This window comes from Schistocerca serialis, chromosome 7, assembly GCF_023864345.2.
Source record: "Schistocerca serialis cubense isolate TAMUIC-IGC-003099 chromosome 7, iqSchSeri2.2, whole genome shotgun sequence".
NCBI classification, from domain to species: Eukaryota; Metazoa; Arthropoda; class Insecta; order Orthoptera; family Acrididae; genus Schistocerca; species Schistocerca serialis.
Genome location: NC_064644.1, coordinates 210,599,375 through 210,622,314, shown reverse-complemented (window position 1 = coordinate 210,622,314; position 22,940 = coordinate 210,599,375). Strand labels below are relative to the sequence as shown.

General features: G+C 32.7%; 1 protein-coding gene across 1 annotated transcript in view; it reads right to left on the bottom strand.

Annotated features, from left to right (window-relative positions):
* Window positions 1-22,940, bottom strand: part of LOC126412262 (cytochrome P450 4C1-like) — a 91,974-nt gene that overhangs the window by 54,646 nt on the left and 14,388 nt on the right. Inside the window, exon 3 of the mRNA XM_050081767.1 lies at window positions 17,382-17,472. Within this exon, the coding sequence (XP_049937724.1) occupies window positions 17,382-17,472 (91 nt within the window). The remainder of the gene's footprint in view (window positions 1-17,381; window positions 17,473-22,940) is intronic.

The window sequence follows — 22,940 nt, the reverse complement described above, 5'->3', positions numbered from 1 at the left end:
TTATTCCACTCACCTTGGTGACCTAGGTGCCATCACATTCTTAACACCCCTTCTGTTTTTAAATAACATGATGTATGTATCATCATCAGAATCAGCATGATCATCAGTCATGTGACATCCACTTCTCGATACAGCCTCCTCCAAATCTGTCCATGTTTTATGGCTTTCAGACGTAAATATACAATTTCTCTATTATGTTTTCTTGTCTCATTTCTATATCTTCAGATATGTGGTCGTCTGATTCTTATTGCGCAAAAGAATTCAGTATACAGTGCTCTTAGTATATTCAGTATCCTTTCTTCTAGTTACATGATATTCCCACATCTTCCTACTTCCACAGTCCACTAGTTTGATTTCGTCTTCTTCCAATAATCATTCACTTACACATCTACATTCCGTGATGAGTAACTATCAGTTTTTGAACGGTTTTGACAATGAAAGTTGATGCCTCGCAGCTAGAAGCCATGTGCCACACATTGAATGTAAGGTTTCAGTTTCAAATACATCAGAACCTTTATTTGAAAACTTCTTTCAGATTACCAGCGTCAGCCCATACAGATGTTTTTCGTCCGGTAGATTTGTTTTGCTGCCGATTCTATCGTTGTTTCCAAATGACCTGAACAAAAGTGCTTACCAGTCGGTTAATGTCTCTACTGCGTCCACTGCTTCGCTCGTGTTGGCTGTATAGTCTGCAGAGGATTTTTTTGTTTTTCTTTAATAAAATTTTTATGTTATTCACAAAATGTAGCATTTTCTAAGCTTTGCAAGCTAACTAAGACCATAGAAACATTGTCTTTTGACTTTACTTTGGACAGACTGGTTTTTGTTAATCATGCCTTTACATTCTTGTGGTGATATTTCCATAAAATCTTCCATCCCCTAACACATATTTATTTAGATGTCAAATGCAAATTTTCATAGATTTAGCTTTAAAAATGTTTTAATGTAGCTAAATATTTTCATAAAAATTTCCATCCTCTATTTCAGTCCCTCAGGGGTTGAACTTCCAAAAACACTGAAATATGTCCTTTTCACTTAACGAAGAAGCCATATACAATTTTTCGTAGATTTAGCTTAAAAGATTCTTTCATGATGAAGTGTTTTATATAAATTTCCATCCCCTTTCTTAGCCCTTTAAGGGTTGAATTTCCAAAAAACTGAAACATATTTTTGAATTTCTGACCGAGAAGTCTAATATCAGCTTTCACAGATGTAGCTTTGATAATGCTTCACTAGGAGTTTCAGCAGTGCTTTATTTTCCAAAAAAGAATTCATCTGCTATTGTTCTCCTTAGTCACTGATTTTCGAAAATTCTGAAGCATGTGCTTTAATTTCTGATAGAGAATTCAAATAGTAATTTTGGTAACTGTAGCTTCAAGATTCCCTTAACAGCGAAGTATTTTCAAAAAACGTTTCATCCCCTATTTCAATCCCTTAGGGGTTTGTGCAATCGAGGAGGATTTTTCTTAATTATTATTAATTTACATATTTGTATCGAAAACATTTATTATATTATTTAATATTTCTTTATTATTAGTGAAAAGCAGGATTAAATAAGGAAGAATACAATACATTTATTAGTATACGTGTTCCATATCTATTTTTATTTATATATAATAGAGAAGTTGTTGTGGTCATGAAAGGGGGTCTGTTTCTTTTTTTGCTATTATCTGTAATTTTTCTTTCTTTTTCTTTAAATATTTGTGTTTTTCCTTTTTTTCTCTTATTTTGATTAATTTTTAAATTTCTTACTTTTTTTCCTAAAAGGTTTATTCTTGCTGGTTTATTCACTTTTTCTTTGTATTATATGTAAGTTTTGCTAACCTAAATGTTCTTTTTGCATTAATTTGATTTAATTATCAAGTGATTTTGGATTTAGCCATTGATTTAGTATTGGCATGATTTGTGCCATACAATTGATAAAAGTGAATATTATTGGTTAAAACAGTTGTTTATATTACTAGGGTTAAAATATAAATTTGTAAGGTGGAATGTTAAAATTTATTTGTAGCTCTTTTTATGAACTGTTTAATTTAAATAATAAACTAGGATTAAATACCCTATTACTTTAAATGTTAATTATATTTACCAGGGTATTGTTAGTCAAGGTCTTTAAACAAAAAGAATTTGACAGTATCTCATTCCATTCACACGAACTTACCCTGTGATTGATAATACATGATTTACTATACTTAATTTACTTGTTTGTATATCTCCATTATCAGCGAATCTTTTTAGAGTTATAATTTTCAAGATTTATAATCATAAAATATTTCAGGTCAAGTTGCAATTTATAGTTAAGAGGAGGTGCATTACAATAGATTTTTGTTTATAATGGAATTGATGGTGAAGTACTGTTGATAAAGGTGTATTTGATAATAATTTGATTTATTTAATTTAACTGATGATGGCTCTGAGATGTGTACACATCACCCATCACTCTCATTATTGAGTATTCTATTTTGAGCATTTTAAGGTGGCTTCAATTTAGATGAGATAAGTCATAACATAGTAGATGTACTGGAATGTGTATCTAAGAAGAGGTTCAAGATATAACTTATTAGTAAAGAGTTTCACTTACACTGAAAATTTTTCTGTGCAATCAGGATATCTTGATTATTTATTTTATTATATTGATTTATTGTTTATTTAATTATTTAATATAAATAATTTTGTTGGTGTTTGTCTTAGTATATTTTATAGAATTAATTTTTAAAATTATAGTACATTGGTAATGTAAATGTTTTATGAAATATTATTTTCAATTTTTTAAAGTAGATTTTATTTATTTGACCTTTTATATCAGGCATTATCAAAATTTTAGTATTTATTTTACTTGTCTTGATTTGGGTTGATTTATAAATAATTTATAGTTAATAGATCATAATAATTATTAAATTATTTATAGATATGAGTTGTTAATCGTTTTATAAGATATCTAGTTCCTTAAGAAAAAATTTAAGTTTTTAAAGTTACTTAATTTTTTAAGTATAAATATTAACTAATTTGTTCTTTAAGAGATAAGCTTTGAAGTTATTAACCTATAATTTGTTTTCTAAAATATAATAGTAAGCTTTAAACCAGCAATCTTTAAGATTACATTTTAGTTCATTATTTTATATTTTGATTTTATAATTATTTTAGGTTTTTTATTAAGATTATTGATTTAATTTTTTTAACTTTTACTAATAATGATAGAATTAGTATATTTATTTGTACAAAATTTCTAAATTGTAAATTTATTATAAGGAACTAGGCAAAATTGATGTCCACCTGTTTATGAAAAACATGCTCTCTTGAAAATATTTCGAGGTCTGGCCTGCTCCCTGAGAAGATTTTTGAAGAGACATGGTATTTTGACCGTGCAAAGGTAGCATAATCATTAGTCTCTTGATAAGTGGTTGGAATGAATGGCTTGACGAGAAATCAACTCTCTCTTAATAAATTTTTTAATATAACTTTTGAGTCAAAAGGCTTAAATTCTTCTTTAGGACAAGAAGACCCTATAGAGCATAATATTTTACTTTTATAAAGGTTTTTGTATCTCTTTCTATACGTAATGATACTGTTTTCTTGGAGTGACATGAAGAACAGATAAACTCTTCATTAATATATCATTGATTTATGTTTGTTGTTTTGATTATAATATTAAGTTACCTTAGGGATGACAGTGTAATTAGTTTTGAAAGCTTATATCGACAAGGCAGATTGCGACTTCAATGTTGGATTAAGAAAAATTTTGGGTACAGGAGCCCAGTGATCAGGTCTGTTTGACCTTTAAATTCTTACATGATCTCAGTTCAGACTGGTGCGAGCCAGGTCGGTTTCTATCCTGAGAGTATTAACCAATATTACTATATAAGCATCATATAGTTAAATTATTTTATACTAAATTTAATAATATTAATTAATTTACTATTTTGACAAACTAATGTGTTGAATTTAGAATTCATTTATCTAGACTTTTTTTTTCTACAGATAGTATTGATACTTTACGATTTATTTATGTTAATTTTAAATTTTCTTTTATTAGTTATCTGTGTTTTCATTAGTGTTCCTTTTTAACTTTAATGGAGCAAAAGGTTTTAGTTTATATTCAGATTTGTAAGGGTCCAAATGAAGTAGGATTTGTAGGGATCCCACATTCTTTTAGTGATGCTATTAAGTTGATTTGTAAGGAGCAGCCTATTCCTATTATATCTAATTAATTACTTTATTATTTTTCTCCTGTTTAATTTAATGATTCCTTTAGCTGAATAGAATTTGATTGATAGGATAAAATTAGATACCTCAGAATGGTGTTTTGTTATAGAATGGTAAAATTATTAAGATTCTAATTGAAAAGAATAGTACAATAACACCTGCTAACTAATTAGGAATTGATTGTAGAATTGCATATGCAACTAGGAAGTACCATTCTTGTTAGATGTGAACTGTTGTTACTAATAGACTGGCAGGTGGAAAATTATCTGGGTCTCCTAGAAGGTATGGGTTAATTAAACATAATATAATAAGTAATGATGTTATTAATGTGATAGAATCCTTGAAAGTAAAATATGGGTGAAATGGAATTTTTTCGAGATCTCTGTTCAGCCCTAACGGGTTACTAGATCAAGTCTGATGAAGAAACAATAAGTGAATTGCTGCTGTAGCTGCAATAATAAATGACAATACAAAATGAAATGTAAAGAACCGATTTAATGTCGCATTATGAACAGTAACTCCTACCCACACTCACCGAACTAAATCTGTTTGTAGGTATGGAATTGTTGATAGTAAATTAATAAATACTGTTGCACTTCAGAATGATGTTTGGCCTCAACGTAATATATATATACGATCCATAGTAAATTCCTTGTCCTACATGCAAATAAATGCAAATAAAAAATATAGATGCTCCATTTGCATGTAAAGTTCGAATAATTCAACCGTTAATTACGTCCCAACAGATGTGTACTACACCATTAAATGCTATTTCAATATGTGGTGTATAATGTATAGCTAAAAATAGTCCAGTTATGGTTTGAATTACCATCACAATCCAAGTAGAGATCTAAAATTTCATCAAAATGAAATATTTGTTGGTGCAGGTAAATCAACTAAAGAGTTGTTAATAATTTTAATTAAAGGATGTCTTAATCATAAGTGTTTATTCATTAATAAATTAACTTGTTTTATGAATAGGTTTCTGGTTAATATTAGTAACTTAAACTACTGGTAACAGTGCTAAAATAAATAAATTATTATTATTATTGTAGTAATAAATGTTGGTTTATTATATAATTTTTCTATCTATATTGGTATTTCTTGGCAATTGATTGAATTATCAATATTTATGGTTTCGGTTTTTTTGAAGAAGTCTATAAATATTGTTATGTCTAGGATAATTAATGTTGAGATAATAAAGACTTATATTGTTAAGGGGATAATTATAAATTTTTCTGTATTTATATTAATTATTGTTTTTTATTTAATTTGATTACGATTATTACTTTCCCATTATTTTTTTAGTTTTTTCTGTTTGTGAAGGTGCTTAGGGTCTTTCTATATTGGTTTCAATAATTCGGTCTCATGGTAAAGATTCCTTAAATTCTTTTGGTTTATCTTTCTGTTAAAGTATTTATTTATAACCATTTTTTTATTTCTCTTTGTTTAGTAAATAATTTTTGGTGATTGGTTCATTCTTTAATGATTCTGTTGTGTTTTGTTTTTATAATTTGTGTATAGTCCTATGCTGATTTAAATATTATTAGATATTATTTTGGTATTGATTGTTTATCTTTTAGTTTAATTTTGTTCAGTTTTTTAATTTTTTCTTTAATCTTAATTTTTTTTGAGGCTAGATTAGTTCGTCCTTTGCTTTTGATTTCAGGTTGAGGTTATCAACCTGAGCGTTTTCAGGCTGGTGTTTATTTAATTTTTTATACTTTGGTTGTTAGATTGCTTTTGTTGTTGGTTTTATTTAAGGTTTATGATTTTTCTAATGCTTTATATTTCCCCTTATTGGCTGATTTTGGTTCTTATTATTTTATATTTTATGTATTTATAATTTTGGCGTTTTTAGTTAATTTATGACTTCCTAAGGCTCATGTAGAGGCTCCTATTTCTGGTAGAATAATTATTGCTGGTGTTTGATTAAATTTAGTTGGTTATGGTATTTTTCATATTATGAAGGTTATTTCTTGTTTCGGTTTAAGGTTTAATTATTTTTGATTGTCTTTAGGTTTATCTGGTGGAATTATTGTTAGATTTATTTGTTTTCGTCAGGTTGTCTTTAATTGCATGTTCTCCTGTCGCTCATATAAGAATGGTTGTTGGTGGATTGATGACTATAAATTGATGGGATCGTATAGGTTCACTTTCTTTTGTGGTTGGTCATGGTTTGTGCTTTTCTGGATCGTTTTGTTAGTCTAATATTATTTATGAACGTTTCGGTAGACCAAGATTTATTAATTAACAAGGGTATAATTAATTTAATACTTAGAATGGCTTTATGGTGATTCCTTTTAAGATCATCAAATATGGCTGATCCTCCATCATTGAATTTCGTAGGTGAACTGAGATTATTAAATAGAATTATGTCTTGATCTTCTTTTAGATTTTTTGCTTTAATCTTTTTGTCTTTTTTTTTTAGAGCTGTTTATACTTTATAGATATAGTCTTATTCTCAGCATGGAAACTATTATTCTGAGGTTTATACTTATTCTCTTGATTATTTTCGAGAATATCTTTTACTTTTGTGTTGATTACCTTTAAATATTATTTGTTTGATGGGTGAGTATTTCTTTGTATAAATCGCTTAAGTATGTTAGTTTAAAATATTTTTTTGTGGAATCAATGTTATGAAGTTTTTCATCTTAGGCTGTGAATTTATTTTCTATTTGATCTTTGAGTTTTTTTTCTTTGTTCTTTTCGAGAACTATAATTTTTATTTTAGGAATTTATTATTTAATAATTGATTATAGAGTTTTTGTTGAATGAGATCTTTTTAATTTGAATGGCTCTATAGTTGTTATAACTCTAATTTTGGATTAAATATCTCTTACTTTTATGACTTTTGTTATGTGTATTTCTTCTTTGGTGGTTTACTATAGAGAGGATTATATGTCAGGAGAAAAAATATAAATCATTTTATCACTATTGTTTTAATATTTATTCTTTCTAAAGGGTTTCTGATTATTAGTCCTAAATTGATTAGAATGTTGATAGGATGGGATGATTTAGGTTGGTTTCTGATTGTTTGGTTATTTATTATCAAAATTTGAAATCTCACAGTGCTGGTGTATTAACTGCTGTTTCTAATCGTTTTGGTGATGTTGCTATTTTAATTTCTATTGCTTGAATTTTTCATTTTGGTGGTTGGAATTATATTTGTTATTATGATTTTATTTCTAATTCTTTTGAAATAAAGTTTATTACTATATTAATTGTTTTAGCAGCTATGACTAAAAGAGCTAAAATTCCTTTTCTTCTTGACTTCCTGCTGCTATGGCTGCTCCTGCTTCTGTTTCTGCTTTAGTTCATTCTTCTACTCTTTTTACTGCTGGAGTTTATTTATTGATTCGTTTTAGACCAATATTAGAAACTTATAATTGTGGTTGATTTTTGCTTTTAATTGGTTGCATAACTATATTTATGGCTGGATTGGGTGCTAGTTTTGAATTTGATTTACAGGAAATCATTGCTCTTTCTACTTTAAGTCAACTTGGTTTCATAATAACAATTTTGGATATAGGTTATCCAAAGCTTGCATTCTTTCATTTATTGGCTCAAGCTTTACTTAAGGGATTATTATTTATGTGTGCAGGTTCAATATCACATAATTTAACGGATTCTCAGGATAATCGTTTTATGGGCCCAGCTGTTAATTTTATGCCTTTAACTTCTGTTCGTTTTAATGTTTCTAGTTTGTCTCTGTGTGGTATACCTATTTTGGCTGCATTTATTCAAAGGACTTGATTCTTGAAATTGTTTGTTTAAGCTGAATGAATTGTTTAATTTAATTTCGTTATTTTTTGCTACTGGTAACTGCTTCTTATTCGTTTTGTGAATTTTATTATTCAATATCTGGGGATAATAATTTTTATTCTATATTTTCTTTTGATGATAAGGGTAACTATATTTCATTTAGGATGATTGGTATATTATTTGTTGATGTTTCTGGTGGTAGTCGTTTTTTTCTTGGTTGATTTTACCTTTTCCTCATGTGATTGCTTTCCCTTATTATTTAAAGTTTTTTATGATTACATTTGTTGTTTTGGGCACTTATTTAGGTTATCTTATTTCTAAGTTTGATTTTCCTCATAATTTATTTTCTTTAAGTATGCTTTCTTTTGTTAGATTTGCTGGTTCTATATGATTTATACCTTTACTTTCAACTAAGTTTGTTAGATATATCCCTTTAAAGTTGGGTTCTTATTCATCAAAATCATTTGACTATGGTTGAGGTGAGTTATTTGGTGGCCAGGGTTCATACAGATTATTTATTTAATTAAATGGTTATATCCGAGTTCGATATGATTCTAACTTTAACATTTATCTTTTAACTTTTATGTTTTGAATGTTTATTTTAGTGATGTTGCTTTTGTTATACTTAAATAGCTTATAATTAGACCATGGAACTGAAGATGTTAAGTAAGTATTTTTTACTTTTAGGTATTTATAAATATGAATATATTATTTTTACAGTGAAAATGTTATGTTTTATTTAAACTATATAAATCTTAGAAATGTTAATGGAGTTTAACTGCTAACATAAAAAGTTAGCAGATTGCATATTGGCTTTACATTTCCTTAATTGGAACTTAATAGTTCAATTATATTATTAACAGTATTACACCTCTTTTTGGCTTCAATGAATAAGAATAAGGGTATATTATTAACCAATCTTTCAGGACGAAACTGACTGCAATATTTCGCTTCTTATTCTATTTAAGGTTGATTGATTATATCAATACTTTTTGAATGCAACCCTAAATGGTATAGTTAACTACAGCCCTTTATTCTGCTCATTGTAAGGCTCCTTGATTTCATTCATGATATAGTCAGCCTAGTAGGAGTATGAAAAAAAAATTGTTGGTACTGTTCAGATTATAATGTCTGATGTTTCGAAAATAATTACAATTGGTAGAATTAGTGCGATTTCTACATCAAAGATTAGAAAAATACTGCGACTAAGAAGAATCGAAAGCAGAACGGTATACAAGCTGATCTTTTTGGATCAAACCCACACTCAAATGGTGATCTTTTTTCCCGTATATTGATTAATTTTTTGATAATGTTGTTGCAAGGATTATAACAATTATTGGAATAATAAATCTAATAAAAATTCTTGTAGATAGGATTAAGATGGTTTTTCTTGATTTACATCAAGCTTTCTGATTGGAAGTTAAATGTACTATTTATACTAGAAAAACAATTTCCTACTTCATCAATAAATAGAAATATATAAGAATAATCATTCTACATGTATGAAGTGTCAATATCATGCTGCTGCTTCAAATCCAAAATGGTGTCTTCGTGAGAACTGGTTTATTGTCAAAGTAGACATGTTGTTGAGAAGATTGCTCCAATAATTATGTGGAGTCCATGGAACCCTGTTGCAATTAAGAATGTTAATCCATATACTGTGTCTGCAATAGTGAAAGGTGCTTCTCACTATTCATATGCTTGAAGTATTGTGAAATATAATCCTAATAGTACTGTGAAGAATAGGCCTTGTAATGCTTAAGTGTGGTTAGATTCTATTAAGCTTGGATGTGCTTGTGTTACAGTTACTCCTGAGGCTAAAAGAATAGCTGTATTAAGTAATGCAATTTGTATAGGATTATAAGGTTGAATTCCTATTGGGAATGATAACATTCCTAGTTCAATTAATGGTGCTAGTCTTCTTCTATAGAAGGCTGAGAAGAATGATCCAAAGATCAACACTTCTGATGCAATATATAGGATTATTCCTCATTGTAATCCAATTGATACAAATGCTGTATGTAATCCTTGATAGGTTCCTTCCCGTACTGCATCTGATCATCATTGAATCATAGTTAATAAGGTAATTCTGAATCCAGTCATGAATAAATTAATGTTAAATATGTGGAATCATTTTGCTAATCCTGATACTAGGACTATTGCTCCAGTTGCTCCTGTTAGTGGTCAAGGTCTATAGTCTATTAAGTGGAATGGGTGATTTGAGTGAGTTGTTAACATAGGTTTAGTATACTTCTCTAGAATACAATTCTTAAAATTGAGAAAACATAAGCTTGAATTATAGCTACTGCTGATTATATAATTAATAGAAGTATTTGTCCATTAATTAGTAGTGAAATTAAATTTATTGCTACAGATGATCCTGTGTTTCCTAATAAGGTTAATAATAAGTGTCCTTCAGTTATGTTTGCTGCTAGTGAACCTGGTCAAATGACATTTCTAATTGTTTCAATTAATAGTATAAATGATATTTATGCAGGTGGCATTCCTTGTGGTACAAGGTGTGTAAATATATGGTTAGTATGATTGATTCATCCAAATATTATAAATCTTAATCACATAGGCAGAGCGATTGCAAATGTTAATGCTAAATGGCTTGTTCTAGTAAAAATATAAGGGAATAGTTATATAAAATTATAAAATAATATTGTAATAAAGATTGAGATATAGATGAATGTTGTTCCATTAAATGTTTTTGGTCCTAGTAATGTTTTAAATTCGTTGTGCAAATTTAAGTTTGATTTATTTCAGAAAATTGATGGGATTAATAATAGTCCTAAGAATGTTCTAGTTCAATTTAATGGCAAGTTGAAGATATTAGTTGATGGATCAAATGTTGAGAATAAGTTTGTTATCATCTTCAATTTAAATTTTTTATGTCAATTGTTCTTTTTCTGCTCTTTTAATGAGGTTAGGTTTAAATGAGAAAAAGTTTATTTGATTGAATAGAATTAAAGTAGCTGAAAGTATAATGAATAGGGAGAATCATCTGAGAGGAGATATTTGAGGGATTTAGATTTAAATTTCCCCATCGGTAGAAGTCGTTAATTTACTATTGTTTTGTTGAAGAGACCATTACTTACTTTCAGTCATCTGATGTTTCAAGGTGTACTAATTGTTTAGTTATTTTAGATTGACACTCTAATGTTATACATTTTAACTAACTCCTTAGTTTATTTTAGATAATCACTTGATAACTAAATTTACTGAAGTTCTTTCAATTACAATTGGTATAAATCTGTGCTTTGCTCCACAAATTTCTGAGTATTGGCTGAAAAATAGTCCAGGACAGTTTATTGTAAATGTTCCTTGATTTAGTCGGCCTGGTGTGACATCCGTTTCAACCCCTAAAGCAGGTGCTGCTCATGAGTGAGGAACGTTTGATGCTCTTGTTAATACTTGTACTTCTGTATTTATTGGAAGAATTGTTAAGTTATCTACATCTAGAAGGCGAAAGCCATCGTTTTCTAAATCTTGTTCTGGTGTTATGTAGGTGTCAAATTCTACATCTATAACGTCTGAATATTCATATCTTCAGTACCATTGTCGTCCAATTGTTTTGATTGTAATTATTGCATCTACTGAATCATCAAGTAAATAAAGTAGTTGTAGTGATGGGAGAGCAATAAAAATTAGGGTAATTGCTGGTAAAGCTGTTCAGATGGTTTCAATTAAATGTCCATGAAGCATTTTTCGGTTTGTATAGGCAATAAATAGTATATAACTTAGGGCATAACCTACAATTACTGTAATTAATAATAATATGACCATAGTATGATCATGGAAGAATGATAGTTGCTCCATTAATGGTGAACCTCCATCTTGAAGGGATAAATTTGATCATGTTGCCATTGGTGCTTTTTCTAATAAAAGGTCAAATCTTTATTTGTAGAGCTTAATTCTATTGCACTAATCTGCCATATTAGAATCTAGAGATTAATGGTAATTCTAAGTAACTATGTTCTGGAGGTGGGTTATTTTGTAGTCATTCTGTTGATCACCTCATTTTAGCTCTAAATAATTGCTCAGTTTGTAATCATTCTTTATCATATAATTACGATGAATATAATAATTCTTACAATAGAAATTGTAGATCCAATTCTTAATACTACATTTCACGATGTATATATGTCTGGGTAATCTGCATATCATCGTGGTATTCCTGCTACTCCTAAGAAATATTGAGGGAAGAATGTATAATTGTGAACTGAATTTTTAATCGTGTATTGCTTATAGTTAATCCTGTGAATAATGGGTGTCATTGAATAACACCTCCTATAATAGCGAATACTGCTCCTATAGATTGGGCATAACATAAGTGGGCTACTAAATAATATGTGTCATGTAATACAATGTCAAGTGATGAGTTTGCTAGTACTAACACTGTTAATCCACCAATTGTAAATAGGAAAATAAACCCTAGACCTCATAATAATGGTGGATTAAACTTGAATTTATTTCTATATAATGTAGCTAATCATCTGAATACCTTAATTCCTGTAGGTACAGCAATAATTATTGTTGCTGATTTGAAGTATGCTCGTGTGTCAAAATACATTCCTACTGTAAATGTATGGTGTGCTCATACTATAAACCCTATTAATCCAATTGATAACATGGCATATAGTATACCTAACATTCCAAATGATTCAATTTTTCCTCTTTCTTGACATACAATGTGTGAAATAATAGAAAATGCTGGTAAAATTAGAATGTAAATTTGTGGGTGCTCGAAGAATCAGGAAAAGTGTTGATATAGAGTTGGGTCTCACCCCCCCCCCCTTCAGGATCAAAGAATGATGTATTTAGGTTCCGGTCTGTTAATAATATAGTAATGGCTCCTGCTAAAACTGGAAGTAAAAGAAGAAGAAGAGCTGTAATAGCTACAGACCAAACTAATAAGGGTGTTTGGTCTAAACTTATACTTTCTGGATCGTATATTAATTGCTGTTGTAATGAAGTTAACTGCACCAAGAATTGATATACACCTGTGTAGTGTAGTGAAAAAATGGCTAGATCTGCAGATGCACCCCAATGTGCAACAGCTCGTGCTAGAGGGGGGTTAACCGTTCATCTTGTACCAGCACCGTTATCTACTATGGAAGATGTAAGAAGAAGGGTTAATGAGGGCGGTAGCAGTCAAAAACGGATATTATTTGTTCGTGGGAATGCTACACCTGGTGCACCAATTATAAATGGTACATGTCAATTACCAAATCCACCATTCATAATAGGCACTACTATGAAGAAAATTATTACAAATGCATGGGCTGTAATAATAACATTATAAATCTGGTCATCTCCAATTAGATATCCTGGTTGGCCTAGTTCAGCATTCTTATTGATGTTCCTATGATTCCTGCCCATGCTCCAAATAGAAAGTATAGAGTACCAATGTCCTTATGGTTTGTTGAGAATAATCATTTTTGCAGTAAAATGGCTGAATTTTAGGTGGTAGACTGTAAATATACTTATAAGATATTTCCTCTCTTACCATAATCTGGTCTTACATTCATTTATGTTTCTAGACTGCACTTCTAGAGGTGTAAAGTTTCACTAAGGCATAAAAGATTATTCTTTTAATTATAACTTTGAAGGTTATTAGTTTAATTAACTTAAGTCCTTACTACAATGAGATTAAGGTTGATGTTGAAATTAATACTAATGTTGAAATTATTATGGTTATACGAAGACTAATTCTTGATTTTTGAAACTTTATCTTTATAGATCATGAATTTTCAGTACATGATATAATTAGAGTCGAGAATCTAATACATATGTAATAATAAAGTGTAATTGTAGTTAGTACGACTATAATAGTCATAATGTTTGTTATGTTGTTTTCTATTAATTATTACAATTCATTTCGGTAGGGACCCCAGAAATGGTGGTAAACCACCTAGAGATAGTAGGGATAAAAATATTATGAATTTAATTTCAGTTTTTATGTTTCTAGCTGAACAGATCTGATTAATAAAGAATAAATTTATTTGCTTGAATAATAATACTATGATTAGTCTTAGTAATTAATAAATAATAAAGTATAGTTCCCAGATATATTCTCTGACTGTTGAAGATCTTATTATTCACCCAAAATGTCTAATTGAAGAGTATGCTAGAAGTTGTCATGAAGATGTTTGATTTAAACCTCCTGTTGCCCCAATAGTAATTCTTAAAATGATAATGTTTCAAATAAAGGTTGTTAGTTGAATACATTATGATATTACCATTATTGGGGCAATTTTTTGTCATGTTATTAATGTTTAACAGTAATTTCAGCTTGAAGCGCCTATGACTTCTGGAAATCAGAAATGCAAGGGCGCAGCTCCAATCTTTAATAATAATCTGGATATAATTATTATTCAGGGAATAAATTCTGTTTCCCATCCTATTGGGTACATCATTTGACTCAACAAAATTGAAAATAATGGTATTGTCGGAGCTATTGCTTGGATAATAAAATATTTAATTGATGAGTCATTTATCATTATATTTTTTATTTCTTGTTAGAAGCAGAATAAATGAAAGTAAGTTGATCTCAAGTCCTATTCAAACCCCAAGTCAGGAATTTGATGAAATGGACAAGATCGTTCCTATCATTAATGTTAATAGGAAGAGAAGTTTTGTAGAGTTGTTGGTCATTAAAAAGGAGATGATTGATACCTCTATAAATGGGGTATGAAACCATTAACTTGATTAGCTTACTTTTTTATTTTAAGGTGCATGATGCACGATAGTTTTATGATACTAAAGGAAGTAGTTTAATTTTACCTTATATAATTTGTTTAATGAAGGTAATTTTTATTTACTTAATTTACCCTATCAAGGTAACCCTTTAATCAGGCACTTCATTTATTTAATATATAAATTAAGTTTTTTTATAAATTAGGTTGTGTATAGTTTCGGTTATTTTCAATTAATTTGTTTCAATTCACGCATATTTTCTTTGTTTAATACATATCTATATATAATAAATAATTTATATCAATATATTACATCTAATTAGATATAAATACCTATAAGTTTATTTTATTATTATTAAGTGATTATTTTAATACATTTATTTACCAAGGATTATAGCTACTTATGTTTTAGCTTAAAGTAAATTACTGTATTATAAAGTATATAATAATATGTAGATTAATATTAAATATTATAATTGGATATAATAAATCAAATTAATAATATTTAGTATAATATCTTTCATTAACATAAATAATTATATTAATTATAATAATAGTTATATAATCATCTATAGTTAGATTATTTAAGTAATTGATATATAAGTTAACTTAATATAAAGTTAATTATATATTAATAACATATTGCAACTGTAGGTGTTGATTTTAGCCTTTGACTATGCCTATTGAGGCAAGCTGTTTTATATTTGTTCTGAAGAAGGTGTGGTTACCCATGCTGTAACCTAGGTAAACACAAGGTAGTTTGTGAAATCGAGGCAGATTTTTCATAATTATTTCGAAGAATCCCTTACTAAACAACGCCTAAAGTATAAGATCAGCACCCTCTGCACATTTTAAGTTTCTATGCTTGGAGGTTTGTGTTTGATAGGGATGAGTCAATGAGTGAGTGAGTGAGTGAGTCAGTCAGTCAGTCAGTCAGTTGGTCGGGAGATTGCCTTTTATATAGACATTCATAAAATTTTCTTTTTGGTATGTTAGGTATACATTATTTTTGCCTTATTGTTATTGATTTTTGATTTAATTTCAAACTTGCTCTATTAAATTATTTTGCTACTGGTGATTTTTCAAAGAGGTAAACAGTACAACATAATCTTAAAAACGCCTGTGATTCAGGTATCTTCCATTAACATGTATTCCTACTCCTTTTCCTTAACTGAAAGATCTAGAAATGTCCTATAGGATTCCTTAGAATAGTTTTGTTGACATGGATTTTCTTTCTTGACATCTCTTTCAATTATGAATTCCTCAGTGTCTTCAAGAAGCCTGATTGGAGATGTACTGGGGCATATATCTTCCCCACAATGATGTAAGTTGATGAAATGTTATAGCCCTTGTTTCCCAAACCGAGCAAGGCAGCGCAGTTATTAAGTCTATGGGTTCGCGTTCAGGGCCGGCCGCTGTGGTCGAGCGGTTATAGGCGCTTCAGTCCAGAAGCCTGTGGCTGCTACGGTCGCAGGTTCGAATCCTGTCTAATATGGATGTTTGTGATGTCCTCGGGTTAATTAAGTTGTTCTAAGTCTAGGGGTACTGATGACCTCAGATGTTAAGTCCCATAGTGCTCAGAGCCATTTTCGCGCTCACGAGTGCGGCGGTTCAAACTGCGTCTGGCTGTGCAGATGTAGGTTTTCCGAGGCATATGTTGGCATGATTCTTTTTGATGATTTCCTTCGTCACCCTTTGGAATTCGGAATTTGCGCTTCATTGTCAATAGGAAGTTAAGCCCCAATTTTCCTCCATTCTTTGTATACGAAAGGCTTAAAGCGCATACTTTACTAACTGTCCTTTCCCTTGATTAAAAAGTAATGATTTTTCTACACGATTGTTGAAAATTTTCTATATTCGTCTTGTTTATTTACAAAATGAGGATATATTGTAGGTTTATAGTTCTTTGTTTATCTCTCTACTTCTTGTGAATGAGGTTAATTAAATTCTATGTCTGACAGAGACTCTTTAATCCCTGTTACCGAGGGAGGTGGCGTAGTAGTTAGCATAATGGACTCGCATTCCGGAGGACGACGGTTAAAACCAGCGTCCAGACATCCTGATTTAGGTTTTCCATGATTTCCCTAAATCGCTTCAGGCAAATGCCTGGATGGTTTCTGTGACAGGGCATGGTCGACTTCCTTCCCCATGCTTCCCTAATGCGATGGGACTGGTGACCTTGCTGTCTTGTCCCCTCCACCGAATCAATCAATCAACGTACCTACCTACTTAATCCCTATTGATACCAGGAGGAACTGAACAACTAACAGTTCATAACAGCTTGACAGTTTCAACGAGGATACGTTGCAGATTAGGCACGTCAAGCAGCTTCTTAACAAGAGGAGGCCGTAAAACCTCCCAAGTTACGGACAAGAGAATTTAAGTAACTATTCGTTTGTACATGAAGATTCTGCCATATGTGTACCAGGTATTTTTACGAAACTAGTGGTCATGCAACGATTTCTCTTACAGATGCTACTGATTGAGTTGGTGCATTGATTACTCGAAGTCGTAAGATCCAGTTTGGATTTCCACGATTTCAGTAAATCTTTTCATGTATATAATGGAACGGATTCCTGAAAACGGCCGATTCCTGCGTCGTTCCTGTCCAGCTCGAGCGTGCGTTCCTCTTCACAGCAACTGAACCCTCAGACGAGAGGCTGCTAGTGTAATTATCGTTCAGAATACGTACGTTAAAGCAGGAGAGCTCACCAGCACTTGTCAGCAGGCCTTCTCCGAGCCAGGGGAACAGGAAGCGGTAATTGGCCGCCTTGCTGATAAGCTCGCTGCTCGCCAGGATTTTCTGTGAAAAAGTAAAGGTCGTACTGGAGTTCATGGAAGGTGCGTAGCTCACTTAAGATGACAAAACGACTATGTACAAGTCAAAATGCTTAACTCGATCTTAAACTGCTCCAAGTTTTGGCGTTACAGAACTGAAACACAATACGTGTAACAAGACACAAAGGAATTAAAGACACTACCTGCCGGTGGGCATCGAATTACATGAATTTGGCATGTTGAAAATTTGTAATGAGGCTAAAGAGCACAGGCACTACATCAGTAGTCTGTGGTGTAAGATGAGAATTTGTGTCTGACAGGAGGCGTGACCACTGCGAATGGATGGCGTAGTGGTCAGTACATCTGCGCAGCATACAGGAGGCCCAGGTCCGAATCGTGGTCCAGCACAAATTTTCAACTTACGATATTTATAAAATTCGAATGGTTCAAATGGCTCTAAGCACATCTGAGGTCATCATTCCCCTAGACTTAGAACTACTTACACCTAACTAACCTAAGGGCATCACACACATCCATGCCCGAGGCAGGATTCGAGCCTGCGACCGTAGCAGCAGCGCGGTTCCGGACTGAAGGTCCTAGAACCGCTCGGTCAAAATACAAAATTCAGTGTTCACTGATAGATAATATCTTCCATTTAATTGTATCTCGATTCAGAGTGGCTGCAGAATCAAAATTGTATCTGTTCTTTCGGACTTATCCGAAAGAACAGACACCAAATATACAGAACTTTTATTTTGATTGAAAGATGTTCAAGGCACTGCTGAGCTGTTCCGACATTTAACCATAGCTTTTTCCAAATAAATTGACTGATATGGTGTGAGAATAGAGGGGCAAAAGTAGCCCGACGCCACCCCCACCCCCCACACCACCTTCCTCATCATGAATTCTGACGTAGGAAATCACACCCTTATGGTGAAGAGCATGTTCGTGGCTTCTAATTGTACTTGAGTCATGGCACCTGTAAGCATAGCGACAAGAGTCCTTGCTACTAAGGTTCTTGCATCACTCTGAGAACTGGTGAGGACAGAAGCATAGAGCTATCTTATTTATTTTAGAGCTAATTCAGCCTTGTCAAGGTCTAAACTCTTTCATTTTAAGCTAAAAATGCGATTTCAATTTCCTTTTCCAGACCTCCCTGTGTCCTGCTGTTCTCTACCAGTTCAAGCTTGCGACTTTCTTCTCCCAGCGGTCTGGTCGTCTGCTTTGCGATCGTCTTTCTCTGAGACTTCACTGTAGTATTACGTATATCTTCCATCATTTCTTCGTGCGAAATGTCCTATCCATTTCCATTTTAGAGCCTTCACCCTTCCACAATATCCCGAACTCATGTTGTTGATCATCACTTCCTTTCCGATCTTTCTTAGTGAGATCAAGGATTCACCTTTCTATGTTTCTGTCAACTGCTCGAAGTTTTCTTTTGAAAAACTCGTTTAAAATCCAAATGTCACAGTGCTATGTCAGTACGGAAAGAACACACAGCTCTAAAACAAGTTTTTTTGGCATATTAAATTAAAAAGAATAATAAATAAAACGCTCAACAAAAAGAAACGTCGGGAATTCCTGAAGCTTATGTTCTCAGTATATATAAATTTTGTATCAGACGTGTCAGCTGACTGTCAGGCTGCTCGCCGACGACACTGCGGCACGCAGACAAGTAAACCTGCTAAATAACTGTGGGAAAACACGAAACAGTTTGATGTACTGAAAAGAGATTGCCTCAAATGTCGACAGATGCAAGATAGATCTGTAATCGCCAAAGCACCGGGGCAAACAGTAAAGGAAAGAGTTCACGAAATATAAACTGTCGGACAACTTTCCACAGTTTGTCTGAATGTTCTTCGTGAGTTAGTCTCCAAACAATAAGGGGACGACAAGTTCACTGCTCGATTCGATACAAAACTCATTTCTGGGGAACGAAAAACTCACACGATGACTGATTGTCTAAATTTTGTTTCTTTACGATTCAAAAGCAGAAGATCTACTGAACAGAATCGTAAGTGATGATTCGACGTGGGCTTTTCCTCGATCAAGAAACCAAAGAACAACGCAGGCTCTGTTGGCCCGAAAGGTTATGGCTGCCTTTTGTAGTAACGCTAAAGGAAACTGATTTGTGAATTTTGTAGAACGTGGAAGGATTCAGCGCAGGGGACTCTGTCTCTTACCTACGCGCTTCAAATGACGAGCTGCAGTCGCAGTGAAAACCAAGTGAATGAGCATAGCAGTGTAAAAAGTGTGGTGTTGCTCTACATTTAGAAGACTGTGTAGAGGTATACCACACCCAATTGTCATATAGCTGATACTTGAAACTGTCGTTCTAAGTGGTACGTACTAAATCTGATTCTACAGTAACCAGTAGGGTATTTAAATAGGTCATTGTGTTAATTACCGGCGTTATGTTTCTGCTCGACGCTCGGCTACACACCATACGGCAGAAGCAAGTAATTATGTATCAGACCAAATGGGAGGATTTTTACATTCGATCTACAGCACAGATATGCCTAGAAGTAATTTATAATTCTTTGTACAGATGAAATGGCTTCCAAGCTTCCAACGCTTTTACTGCGACAAAGAAGTTAAAGACGCTGCCACTGGTTGGCTGAAGACTCATGCGCGTCAATTTTATAACGAGGGAATTTGTGAACAATTTAAGAGTAAGTCAAACGCTTAAATCTGAGTTGTCATAACAAAGATGTAGATTTTACTACTAAATTTGCTTCAACAATTCAGTTACTTTATTTACTACTAGCTATAGTGACAGGCGGTGCCCCGGATACTTGCCACAAAAAGTGACTGGATCTGTGCCTCGTTGATACCTGTGGAGAACGCAAGCCGCATGGAAAACTGCAATTGCTTAAAATCGAAGGGCATATTTAAATCTCTAGGTATCAGCGAAACGCGAGGAATGAATAAGTTTTCACCTGTGGCAAACGCCGTAGTTATGGTTCGGCAATAGGTTCTTTAAAGCCAGCCTTGTTCCGCCACTGCATAAGTAATGACGGCAACTAATCAATTGATAGGGGTTTGTAATCATTTTTCTGATAAATTTCCGAGCTTTCGCTCGTCCCGCGACCTGATGGTACCACTCCAAGACGGGTATTGCCGCTGTAATTTATTCTCGCAGTAGCAATTACACCCAGTTTACTACGATATATTTCGTTTGTTAGTAATTCAATTTTTCATTAATGTTTCTTATTCTTTCATCTGAATGTATAAATCTCATGTATATCAACCAAGAACTTGGAAGTAAATCGGTCAAGTACTTCTCGAGATGTGTGGTAACACCTTTCTCTCTTCTTTGTTTTATGTATGTTTAGGTATTGTGTACACTAAAAAGATACGTAACCCATGTAAGCCCACATGTCCATTAGGGAATCGTTGGGAAATTTTTTGTAAATCGGCCAACAACCTTAAGAGACTTTTGGTAACAAAGTTTCCTCTTTATATATTACATTCATGTATGTTACAAGCCAGATTACGAAATTTGGTCTCGAAGGTAAAATTTGCAAAATTTCATAATGATCGCAACAAAACTGTTGATTTGTATGCATTACAAACAAACAATTTGAAACTCTTCTTTATAAACTAGGTTGCTGCGTTACGTTCGTAGCGTTTTTCCATAAGTTATTGGTACACATAACAGAGCCTTTAGTCACCAAATATATATTCTCCTCCACTATTTACAACAGTCTACCAACGCTGGCTAACTTATCGATTCCACGACTGTATTAATCACGTGGTTTTGAGGCGAAGGACCCGCCGAGCCGTGGTCGGAGCGCATTTTCATCCGGAAAGGAATTTGCTTGAAGACTATTCGATATAGAATGGAACGGGTGAAAATATGAAGGTGCAGTATCAGACGAAAAGGTGGATACGGAATGACTTCCCAACACAACTCCTGTATAGTGCTTTTCGATAGTCTAGCAAAATGCGAGCGGGCGTTATCGCGGAGTAGCATAACTTCACGCCGTCTTCCTGGTCGTTTTTCTTGGATTGCGTCCGCAAGACTTCTCAGTTGTTGACAATAAATGTCAGCGGTGATGGTGGAATGATCAGTCACCGAGTTTGTCAGATTTCGAGTACACTGACGTGGATTATTGAGGTCAAACCCCGAAGGTCTTCCTGAACGTGGAGAGTCACCAATGTGAATATGGTCATCCTTAAATCGAGGTAACCATTTTCTTGCCGTCGCTCTCTCCAATGCTATTATCCCCGTACATGGTGCGCATGTGCACATGTTTCTGACTACTGCCGCCGCTGCTGTCACCAAGCTATTTAACTCAAACACAACACGTCAGTTGCCTTGGTTATCCGTCTTGAACTGAGTGCAATTGACGTAAAAAGAATTACACCAGTCGCGTTTCGCTTTTATTTATAAATCATCTTCTGTAGTTGTTCTGCAAATTGTAGACATATATTTGCACATTTTTGGTTGTTTTAGGTTATAAACAGCGTTTCGTTTGTAAAGTTGGCGTGCAAGTTACTTACGCTGTTTCTTTACCTACTCTTCTGCATCCCAACTAGCTAGCAGTGCTTGACGTCAAAGGACTTCGGTTCAGATTTGCACTTGTCACTTTTTGCCATTGTGCAGTACTTCTTGCACTGCATTATTTACACTTCACTTTGTAATCTGTTTCTCATTCCGCACAGTAACAGCGTTCATGTCTGTTCGTTTGTTTTCGTTCACGTAGTGTGTTGCCAACATGTTACTACTTTTTTTTGAGTTAGCGAAAATTTGTGAATTGTTTTATCTTAGTTAAAGACGTGAAAGGAGTGGAGGTGGTTGACTTTTTTTGTGGGGTGGGGGTGGGGTAGTGGGAATGGGCCTGGACGGTGATTATAGGACATAATCTGCGAGGAGATGGTAGAGGTAAATGGCGACTGTGGTTGTATGTCTATATTTAACGTTATATTAAGTGGTCAGTCCGTTTAAATAGTGTGCGGTTGGCCAAGCTGGTTTCAACATTTATGAGTTGCTTCTCTTCTATTACGGTTTTTTGGATGTGGTAGTTTTCTTGTAAGGTTAGGTGTAGATTTTTATTGTTGTTTATCCTTATGATTTCCAGGTCTGTGTCTCTGGCTGCAACTTTATATTGGTGTTGGTGCAAGTGTTCAGCAAAATTTGTATGATTTGTCCTATACCTCGATGCTCTTTGTATCTGGTGTCAAAAGTCGTCCTGGTTTGACCTATGTATCTTCCATCACATGTATTGGATTTCAGTTGGTATGTTCCTGATTTCTTATATAGATCAGTTTTTCCTATTGTTTTCGGGAAGTATTTCTAAACTTAATTGTTCGTTCTGTGGGCTATTTTTGAGCCTGTTTTTTTTTTTTTAAATAATGAATATTCCGTGTATATATTTGTGGTTGTATGTCAATGTGTACCATCTTTTACTTTGTTTCTTTAACACTGTGTTTTTCCTATTCTTGTATGTATTTGTTTGCGTGTGATTTTGCCCTTGTGTTGATGACAGC